The sequence below is a fragment of the Theropithecus gelada genome, chromosome 20, assembly GCF_003255815.1.
Source record: "Theropithecus gelada isolate Dixy chromosome 20, Tgel_1.0, whole genome shotgun sequence".
Lineage (NCBI taxonomy): Eukaryota > Metazoa > Chordata > Mammalia > Primates > Cercopithecidae > Theropithecus > Theropithecus gelada.
In genome coordinates this window covers 55,704,746-55,715,558 of record NC_037688.1, presented here as the reverse complement: position 1 = coordinate 55,715,558, position 10,813 = coordinate 55,704,746, and the positions used below count along the sequence as shown (strand labels likewise).

The 10,813-nt window shown below is 50.2% G+C and overlaps 1 protein-coding gene across 5 annotated transcripts in view; it reads right to left on the bottom strand.

The window, feature by feature from the left end:
- CLN3 (CLN3, battenin) overlaps positions 1–9,905 on the bottom strand; it is a 16,059-nt gene extending 6,154 nt beyond the window's left edge. Inside the window, exons 1-11 of one of the 5 annotated variants that reach the window (XM_025370038.1) lie at positions 9,844–9,905; positions 9,121–9,316; positions 8,811–8,935; positions 8,579–8,657; positions 5,828–5,924; positions 5,080–5,151; positions 4,151–4,230; positions 3,945–4,030; positions 3,061–3,133; positions 2,830–2,973; positions 693–805 (exon numbers count right to left, since the gene is read on the bottom strand). In XM_025370038.1, coding sequence (XP_025225823.1) covers positions 693–805; positions 2,830–2,973; positions 3,061–3,133; positions 3,945–4,030; positions 4,151–4,230; positions 5,080–5,151; positions 5,828–5,924; positions 8,579–8,657; positions 8,811–8,859 — 793 coding nt within the window. In that variant the 5' untranslated portion in view covers positions 8,860–8,935; positions 9,121–9,316; positions 9,844–9,905. Of the gene's footprint in view, positions 1–692; positions 806–2,829; positions 2,974–3,060; positions 3,134–3,944; positions 4,031–4,150; positions 4,231–5,079; positions 5,152–5,827; positions 5,925–8,578; positions 8,658–8,810; positions 9,404–9,843 lie in introns of those variants that run through there. The other 4 variants (XM_025370042.1, XM_025370039.1, XM_025370041.1 and 1 more) reach the window with 4 other exon arrangements.
- Between the last annotated feature and the right edge of the window lie 908 nt (positions 9,906–10,813).

The following is a 10,813-nucleotide window of genomic DNA, read 5'->3' as shown; positions in this document are numbered from 1 at the left end:
GGGGGACCCCTTTCAAAAAAAAAAAAAAAAAAAAGAGTGAAACTCCGTCTCAAAAAAATAAAATAAGATAAAAAAATAATAAAATGGTAAACTTCGAGTAATATACATACTTTTTACCATGATGAAAAAAAAACAGCTCACCAGGTGAGACCTCTTCATGTCTCTTTTTAAATTGTTTTTATTTTTTGAGACAGAGTCTCACTCAGTTGCCCAGGCAGGAGTGCAGTGGTGCGATCTCGACTCACTGCAACCTCCGCCTCCTGGTTCAAGCTTATCCCTTTGAACACTTCCAAAGGATCACTTGAGCTAGAACATCCCAGCTTATCCCCACCGCAGGACCTCAGCACTTGTGATTGGAATGCCTGGCACATGGTAAGTACTCAATTAATACCTCTCCATCCCTCCCTTTCTTTTCTTTCTTTCTTTTCTTTTTTATGACAGGGTCTTGCTCTGTTGCCCAAGCTGGACTCAAACTCCTGAGCTCAAGAGATCCTCCTGCCTCAGCCTCCCAAAGTGCTGGGATATTATAGGCGTGAGCCTCTGTGCTGGGCCTCAACAAGTATTTCTCAAATAGACAAAGGCTTTTCCCATAACCAGTACACTCACTCTCTTTCCCCTCATAACTGTGTCCACTGCAGAGAGGAAAAGGCCAAACCCAGAGAGAAAGTGACCTCTCTAAGGGTGTCTCCTACCTGGCTTCGACTCCGGGGCCTCGGTTCTTATGAGGGGCTGCCGGGCTGAGCTCTCCGCCTCTTCTTCCCCTCCAGGGTCCTGGGCCTCAGGAGATGTGAGCAACAAGAAATAGCTAGGAGTAGGATGAAGGCAGGGTCAGAGAACCCTACTGGCTGGGAAGGTCCCCAGGGACTGTCTAGGCCACTCTTTTCCCAGGGAACACCTCTACCTTTGAACACTTCCAAAGATGGGTAGCTCACTGCCTCTAAGGTGCCTACAGTGTGCTGGAGAGCCCCAATTGTAGACAAAGGCTTCCTTCTTTGGAGCTGAATTTATCTCCTTGTTGTTCCTATTCATGGGCCTTTGTTTTGTTGTGATTTTTTTTCAGAGACAGGGTCTTTCTCCATCACCCAGGCTGGAATGCAGTGGTGCAATCATAGCTCACTGCAGTCTCGACCTCCCAGGCTCAAGCAATCCTCCTGCCTCAGCCTCCCAAGTAGCTGGGACTACAGGCATTTGCCACTAAGCCCGCCTCATATTTTCCATTTTTTGTATAAATGGAATCTCGCTATGCTGCCCAGGCTGGTCTCAAATTTCTCACCTCTAGTGGTCCTCCAGGTTCAGTCTATTAAAGCACTGGGATTACAGCCATGAGCCACTATGCTCAGCAGGCCCTCATTTGGACTGCTGGCTCATATCAAGCGAGTCAGTTCTGTTTTCTGGCCATTATTATTCTAATGGTTGCTCTAGTTCCCATTAATTATACGTTCACTCTGTGCTAGGCCAGAACTTCCTCGATTTTAGTCACTTAGGTTCTGGCTTCATGTTATTTGCCATATCCACATTCCTCCTGTATATATATATATATATATATATATATATTTACTTAATATTTTCCTTTAAATGGACTCACTTTTTCTACCTGGACTTGTCCTAAGCACTAATCTTGTGAAGGGTCAGGCGTGATTGGCTAGTTCAAAGTGTTTCCTTTTTTTTTGTTTTTTTTTTGAGATGAGTCTCGCTCTGTTGCCCAGCCTGGAGTGCAGTGGCATGATCTCGGCTCACTGCAACCTCTGCCTCCTGGCGATTCTTCTGCCTCAGTCTCCCGAGTAGCTGGGACTATAGGCAAGTGCCACTAAGCCTGGCTAATTTTTGTATTTTTAGTAGAGACGGGTTTCACCCCGCCACCATGCCTGGCCAAAGTGCTTCCTAATATGCATGAAAATACAAGAACTATATCAGGCCAGGCACGGCGGCTCACGCCTGTATTCCCAGCATTATGGGAGGCCAATGCAGGTGGATCACTTGAGGTCAGGAGTTCAAGATCAGCCTGGCCAACACAGTGAAACCCGTGTCTACTAAAAATATAAAAAATTAGCCAGGCATGGTGGCATGGGCCTGTGGTCCCAGCTACGTGGGAGGTTGAGGCAGGAGAATCACTAGAGCCCGGGAGACCGAAGTTGCAGTCAGCTGAGATCACACCAGCCACTACATTCCAGCCTGAGTGACAGAACGAGACTTTGTCTCAAAAAAAAAAGAACTAATCAAAGTCCACCCTCATCCTATTTCTAATCACCTTGGGAACCACACTGTGCTGAATGCATTACCCTCATCACCTCCCAGGAAAGCAAGAATGACTGCCATTTGAGATATGGGGAAACTGAGGGTTCAGAGGGGTGGAGTAACTTGTTCAACACCACACAGCTAAAAAGTAGCAGCTCCAGGACTCACACATGGGGCTATCAGAGTCCAGATTCCACCTCCCTTCAGAGCAAGGTAGGGACTTGAAGGTTGCAATCATAATCAAGTTTTCTTTCTTTTTTTTTTCCTGAGACAGTCTTACTGTCGCCCGGGCTGGAGTGCAATGGTGAGATCTCAGCTCACTGCCACCACTGCCTCCAGGGTTCAAGCAATCTTCCTGCCTCAGCCTCCTGAGTAGTTGGGACTACAGGCACCCGCCAACACACCTGGCTAATTTTTGTATTTTTAGTAGAGACGGGGTTTCACCATGTTGGCCAGGCTGGTTTCCTGACCTTAGGCGATCCGCCCTCCTTGGCCTCCCAAAGTGCTGGGATTACAGGCGTGAGCCACCACGCCTGGCCATGGCCAAGTTTTCTCTCCTTGGACCCCTCTCCCTCCCAGTTCAGGGCAGCTCACCTGGCCAGCAGCAGGGCAGGGATACCCAGCATGGAGAGCAGGGTCTGCTGGGGGGAGAGGCCGGCCTGGGTGAGGCCCAGGTAGGACAGGGCCCCCAGCAGCCCAGCTCCCCCAGTCCCTGAGGACCACCAGGAGATCACAGCCCTGGGAAGGAGAACACAGGAACATTCAGGAGGACCAAGGCCGACCATATGACAGCCTCTCCCCACATTCCCTGCTCCACCTGCTTACCTGGGGTAGAAGGCAGTGAGGGAGAGGAAGGTGACCTCCCCAAGGCCTGATGAGATGCTAGCCAAGACCACACCTGGGGGGAGGACAAGCAACGGGGTGGTAACACCTCGCCTTGCCACATCGCCCAGGCCCCTAAGGTGTCTGGCCATGGCCTCCTCCATATCACCTCATAGAGGCTCCAACAGATCTCGCGTACAGGCCAGGTTCCAGGTCTGAAGCAGAGTCCCCCTCCCCTGTGTGTCCCTTCATGAAGAGTGGCACCTCCATCCACCCAGTTATCAGACCAGGAGCAGACATGCACCCTTGATGGCTCTGCCCCTCCATCAGTCTTTTTCTTTTTATTTTCTTTTCCTTTTGGAGATGGAGTCTTGCCCTGTCACCCAGGCTGGAGTACAGTGGCGTGATCTCGGCTCACTGCAACCTCTGCCTCCCAGGTTCAAGAGATTCTCCTGCCTCAGCCTCCTGAGTAGCTGGGATTACAGGCTCGTGCCACCACACCCAGCTAATTTTTGTATTTTTGGTAGAGACACGGTTTCTCCATGTTGGCCAGGCTGGTTTCGAACTCCTGACCTCAGGTGATCCGCCCGCCTCGGCTTTCCAAAATGCTGGGATTATAGGCATGAGTCAACGTGCCTGACCCATCACAGAGTCTTGACTTTGTTCACCTCAATTTCCGTCTAATTCATCCATTTTCTCCCATCTCCTCCACTGCCTACCCCTTCAAATTGTCCCAGTATCCCATCTCCTACTGCTGATAGCCCTAGCAGGCTTCTGACGGTGACAGAATGAATCTCTTTCCTCTGGGAGGCTGGGGAGACTCTTCCCACAAATGCTCTGATGCGGTTCCTCAGGGACCCCCATCTGACACAGAACCGCACACTCACCACACAGGCTGGTCCCCACAGAATGAGAAAAGGCAACCAGGACGAAGCTTCCAGCAGCACAAATCCCACTGACAAGAACCCGGGGGCTGAGGGGGCCAGAACGGAAGAGAGAGGGAAGGTCAGTCTCTACTCTCAGCATCTCAGCCCTCCCAGCCTCCCCATTCTCAGCTCCTGCCTGCCCTGCCTCCTGCTACTCCCACCCAGACCTGTAGGGCAGCAGGTGAAGGCCAAGAGGAGCCAACAATTTGATGACGAGCGTGGGGAGGATGTCTGCCAGGAGCACGGCCTGGGACAGGAGAAAGGAGTGAGACCCCAGAGGTTCCAGGGGACAACCCTCCCAACCACGTGGCCAAGGAGAGGTAGGAGCTGGCCTGCTACAAACACAGGCTCTGGGGTCAGGCACACCTGGGTTCAAGTCTCAGCCCTGCCACTCCTTAGCTGTGTGTCAAGAGTTTATATTCTATCAGCTTCAGTTTCCTCATCTGGAAAATGGGGATATCATAGCGCCTAGCTCACAGGACTGCTGTGTGGATTAAACGAGCTAATATATGCTACATACAGAAAGGGCTCAGAAATATATATATAAATATCTTTTTTTTTTTTTTTGAGACTGAGTCTCACTCTGCCACCCAGGCTGGAGTGTAGTGACTCGATCTTAGCTCACTACAACCTCCACCTCCTGGGTTCAAGTGACTCTCCTGCCTCAGCCTCCCAAGTAGCTGGGATTACAGGCATGCACCACCACACCTGGCTAATTTTTGTATTTTTAGTACAGATGGGGTTTCACCATGTTGGCCAGGCTGGTCTTGAACTCCTGGCCTCAAGTGATCTGCCCGCCTCAGCCTCAGAAATTATATTAAGGTCTCGATTATTACATATACCCTTTTTTTTTTCTTTTTCCTTAAGATGGGGTCTCACTATACTGCCCAGGCTGGTCTCAAACTCCTAAGCTCAAGTGATCCTCCCACCTTGGTCTCCCAAAGTGCCGGGATTACAAGTGTGAGCCAATGCGCCCAGCCCAGGTCTCAACGGTTTTAATCATGACAGTCCCAGTTGGGTAGTGAAGGGCTGGGAGTGGGGTCTATAGACCCAGGGGCCCTGGGTCAGGAGAGGACCAGGTGAGATTAGTACGCACAGCCGTAGAGACAGAGTTGCAGTCAAATCGTGATGAGCTGTTGTGGGGGATGGGCGCCGGGCCTGGGTCCACCTGATGGAAGAAAACAATGTCTTTCACCCTGGAAGCAGAGGGATAGACACACAGAGCCAGCTCCCAGCCCAGCTCTGCCTTCAATTGAAGGATGGCTTTGGGTCGGCAGTGACTGACCTCTCAGGACCTCAGTGTCTCTGCATGCACAATGAAGAGGGGGTTTCCATATGAGTCTCACCCTACTAGACCACAGGCCACAGATGGCCCCGTAAATGGACTTTGTTTAGATAACACATTCAAGAGTTTTCTTTTTTTTTGAGACGGAGTCTCACTCTGTTGCCCAAGTTAGAGTGCAGTGGTATGATCTTGGCTCATTGCAACCGCTGCCTCCTGGCTTCAAGCAATTCTTCTGCCTCAGCCTCTTGAGTAGCTCAGACTACAGGTGTGTGCCACCACACCCAGCTAGTTTTTGTATTTTTAGTAGAGTTGGAGTTTCACCATGTTGGCCAGGTTGGTCTCGAACTCCTGACTTCAAGTGATCTGCCTGCCTCAGCCTCCCAAACTGCTGGGATTATGGGTGTGAGCCACTGTGCCCAGCCAGAGACTGGAAACTTTACCCCACCTTGTGCCATCCCTTGGCCACCCCATTCCATGAGTTTTTCAAGGGGGCCTCTGTCCCACGCCCTCATCTTCCCACAGGGACTAACCATGGTAGTGGTGGTAGAGAGTCACTTACATGGCTCTGGTTTCCTGATGTCCTCTCGTGGCTAAGGATGTCATGGGCAGCACTCAGCATCACCACATAAGAGAAGTTGTTGCAAAGGCCCAGCAGCCTGGAAGGCGCAGCACAGGTCTCAGCTCCCTCCTGATCCTGCAGCCATCTGTAGCCTTTGTGCCAAACCTCCCCTTACCTGTGCCCTTCAATCAGCTCCCTCTTTTTTTTTCCCTCTATCACCAGATCCCATCTTCATTCAGTGTTGGGGTCAGAAATACAGGCTTTGGTGCTTGGGCAAGACAGTGAGACCCCCATCTCTACAAAAAATTAAAAAATTAGCCAGGTGTGGTGGCTCAAACTGTAGTCCCAGCTACTTGGGCGGCTGAGGTGGAGGATTGCTTGAGTCCAGGAGTTAGAGGCTGCAGTGAACTGTGATCATGCCACTGCACTCCAGCCTGGGTGACAGAGCAAGACCCTGTTACAAAAATAAAAAATAAAAAGGAAGAGGCCGGGTACGGTGGCTCACACCTGTAATCCCAGCACTTTGAGGGGCCAAGGTAGGCGGATCACCTGAGGTCGGGAGTTTGAGACCAGCCTGACCAACATGGAGAAACCCCGTCTCTACTAAAAAATATGAAATTAGCCGGGAGAAGTGGCACATGCCTGTAATCCTAGCTACTCGGGAGGCTGCGGCAGGAGAACCACTTGAACCTGAAAGGCAGAGTTTGCGGTGAGCCGAGATTGCACCATTGCACTCCAGTCTGGGTTACAAGAGTGAGACTCCATCTCAAAAAAAAAAAAAAAGAAAAGAAAAAAAAGAGGAAGAAATAGGGGCTTTGGGATCACAGAGTTGGATTCACTTCCAGCCTCCCAGGCCTCTCCCAGAAGCTCTCCATGACCACTCTCTCCTCTGAGCTCCCACTGTGACTCAGTTCCTGGGGCATTTCTCATCCTCTGATGCACTGCAGTACAGTAAAAAAAAAAAAAAAAAAAAAATCCTGGGGAAGTCGGGCGCGGTGGCTCACACCTGTAATCCCAGCACTTTGGGAGGCTGAGGCCGGTAGATCACTTGAGGCCAGGAGTTCGAGATCATCCTAGCCAACATGACAAAATCCCGTCTCTACCGGAAATACAAAAATCAGTTGGGTGTGGTGGCTCACGCCTGTAATCCCAGCTACTTCAGAGGGTGAGGCACAAGAATCGCCTGAATTGGGAGGCGGAGGTTGTAGTAAGCCAAGATTCTGCTTTTTTGAGACTCTATCTCAAAAAAAAAATCCTGGGGCTCGAAACCAAAAGGACTGTGTTCAAGCCCCAAGTCTGCTGTTTAGTAGTCTCAGTCTACTCATGTGCAAAATAGGGATACAAATTTATCTCCTGACTATCCCCCCCCACAGAATGCTATATGGATCAAAACAAGATAAGACCAAAGGCCTTTAGGATTCAGGAAGGGTTCTGTTTGTTTACTCTCATCTCCCAGAGTTGCACTCAGTGATGGGAGGGAATCTGGGTCCGGTGCCAGAGATTTCATTAGGGGCCTTTTCACAAGACTTTGAAGTAGAACTACAATACTACTCTTCCCATTTGACTGTAGAGGAACCAGGGTCAGAGAGGTTAAGTGACTCTTCCAAACAGTACATGGGAAGCCACTTCTAACCCAGTCCGGAAGTGGGTGGAGGATCCAAGTCCTCAATGTTTAGGTTAATGCTAGAAGTATTTCCGGAGGCTTGGTATTTGTATGATTTTAGAAGGTATATGGATGACCTTTTAAAAAGTTTCAGGGCGGGGCACGGTGGCTCACACCTGTAATCCCAGCACTGTGGGAGGTGGAGGCAAGCGGATTACCTAAGGTCAGGAGTTCCAGACCAGCCTGACCAGCATGGTGAAATCCCATCTCTACTAAAAATACAAAAAATTAGCTGTGTCTGGTGACTCGTGCCTGTAATCCCAGCTATTCAGGGGGCTGAGACAGGAGAATCGCTTGAACCTGGGAGGCGGAGGTTTTGGTGAGCCGAGATCGTGCCCCTGCTCTCTAGCCTGGGTGACAGAGTGAGACTCTGTCTCAAAAATAAAATTAAATGAAAAAAAGGTTCAGGCCCGGCATGGTGGCTCACGCTTGCAATCTCAGTACTTTGGAAGGTTGAGGTAGGAGGATCACTTGAGGCCACGAGTTTGAGACCAGTCCAGGTCCCATAGTGAGACCCCATCTCTATAAAAAAATTAAAAAATTAGCCAGGTGAGGTGGTGCACGCCTGTAGTCACAGCTACCTGGAGGCTGAGGTGGGAGGATCACTTGAGCCCAGGAGTTCTAGGCTGCAGTGAGCTGTGATTGCTTCACTGCATTCCAACCTGAGCAACAGAGCAAGACCCTGTCTCAGAAAGAAAAAGAATAAGATAAAATAAATTTAAAAAATAAAAGTTTTAGTAGTGATGCATTTATTTAAACGTTCATTAGGAAAATGCTGGTTTTCCATGTGGAGTCGTGATTTAAAGTTTTCTTTTAAAAGATATGTGCATTAAAAAACTTTAAGGCTGAATTGGTTGAAGGAAAAAAGTAAATAATCCTACAGATGGTATGAGGATCTGGCTAAATCCCGAAGGTGATAAGGAGTGAAGTTTGGAAATTTTACATGCTGCCCCCGGGCAAACCAGTGGATTCAGTAAATATTTGTGGGTTCAGCTCCTTTGCGCAGCTTAACTCCTTCTTCCCCCTTTCCTCCTGTCACTTCCTTCTTCCCACGCCATTGTCACTTGCTGAACTCTCAGGCCACTCACCAGAAGCCCACCGCGTTCTTCCAGTGCGCGCCCTGATGGTCCAATAGAGGGGGCCGTGGCTCCCGGACGGTCTCCTCACCTGGGAGAGCGAGAAGAGGGCATGACCCCCACCCACTCTCTGGCGCACGACGGCCGCATGCGTGTCCTCCCGGGGCCGAGTCAGCTCTCACTCCCCTCAGGTGGGCTGCGAGCCAGAGGTGGTCGCTCCAAGAGGGTGGGCCGGATTACTCACCCTCGGAATCCGAAAGGCGGCGCCGCCGCGAGCCCGCACAGCCTCCCATCGCATCAAGTTCAGGTCCCCCAAGGGTCCAGGGTCATAAAGTGTCCAAAAGGGGCTCCCAGGGGAGGGATGAGGGTCTGCGACAGGCGACAAGGATCAACGCCCGATTGCCGGTCCCAGCTCCGGCTTGTCTGGGGCACTCGCGCCCCGCGATCCATCAAGGAAGCTGGGGGCTCCATCTCGAGCGCCCTACGACCCACCACGCCCCACCCATCGCACTCTGCCCCCACCCCGTCTACAGCAGGGCCCCTGCGGCCTGTACCTTTAAGAGCAGCAGAACATTCTGCACTTTGCAGAGGCCGGCTGTCGGATCACGTGACAGCACCCGCGTGTTCCCCCATCACGTGCTCAGAGGTTTTCCCTACTTCCGGGTCCTCTCTATCTTCGCTTTGGGCCTTCTCGGCTTCGGAGCGTGAGAAAGGGAGGGGCCGGAGAACCTTGGAACCGCAGGTTTTAAACTGGAGCGGGTGGGAGCAGCAAGCAGAGCTATGACCTTAGATCAGTGGCGCTCAAGACCGAGACGGTATCCTGCCAGGACCAGTTATGGCTGTGGGAGGCTTCAGTTCCTTTCCTTCAGCACTCACTTGCCAGAAACAAATATGGACCTGCCTACTCCTCCCTTTTTGGGTTTTTTTTTTTTTTTTTTTGAGGCAGGAGTGTTTCTGGTTTCGAACAAAGACGACTAGCTTCAGGTCATTCTTATCCCCATCTGTTGACTTTACAAATTGTTTTAGAGACCTAAATAAACATAATACCCATCTAAGGGGATTTCATGAATTATCTATTGGCAGTATCCAAGATGTTAAGAGATCCCTATTTCCAAATTATCCTAGAACCAAAAAATATCACAGCACTTCAACCCCTGGTGTTACAGATGAGAAAACCAAGGTACAAATATATATATAACTATATATATGTATAATATATATACATATAAAACAAAAATTAGCCGGGCGTGGTGGCGCATGCCTGTAGTCACAGGTACTTTGGAGGCTGAGGTGGGAGGATCACTTGTGCCTAGGAGGTGAAGCTACAGTGAGCTATGATCATGCCACTTGCACTCCAGCCTGGGCGACAGAGTGAGATCGTCTCTCAAAAAAAGATCCTCTCTCAAAAAAAGATCCTCTTTCAAAAAAAGAAAAAGTAAAAAAGAAAGGAAGAGACACATATATACGTGTGAAAAAAATTGGAAAATTGCTGACGATCATACAATGTTACACATAAAGGTGACTTTAGAGACCTGTATAGTGATAAGAAATAGAGCACCAGAGGGCCACTGGGTTGGCTCCAGGCTGCTGCAGGATTCCTGCCTCCATCAAAGGTGGTGCTTAGACCAGATTTTTTTTTTTTTTTTTTTGACAGGGTTTTGCTCTGTTGCCCAGGCTGGAGTGCAGCAGCAGGATCTTGGTTTGCTGCAACATTGACCTCCCAGGCTCAGGCGATCCTCCCACCTCAGCCTCCTGAGTAGCTGGGACAGCAGGTGCGCACCACCATGCCCAGCTGATTTTTGTATTTTTTGTAGAGACGGGATTTTGCCACGTTGCCCAGGCTGGCCTCAAACTCCTGAGCTCAAGCAATCCATCCGCCTTGGCTTCCCAAAGTGCTGGGACTACAGGCGTGAGCCACCGCACCTGGCCAGACTAAATGTTTTTAAGGCCTAAGATTCCGATGCTGTGATTTCATCCAATTGCCCTAATTGGAATAGGAAAGTGGGGCTGGAGAGGGGAGAAGGAGGGTATGGGGAAGAGAAGTAGAGCAAGGTCACTTTATGTAGTTCCAAATAAGGAATCATATTCTTACCTTCCTCTAGGTGGAAAGTGGCATCCTGCATTCTCTTCTTGTCCTCGGCCTCATCTCTGCTATGGGCTGTGCCAGCTCTATCCGCTCTTTCTCACCACCAGGCCTTCAGAATGCTGTTTGAAATGTGCCCTCTGGTCTAGGCGTGGTGGCTCACA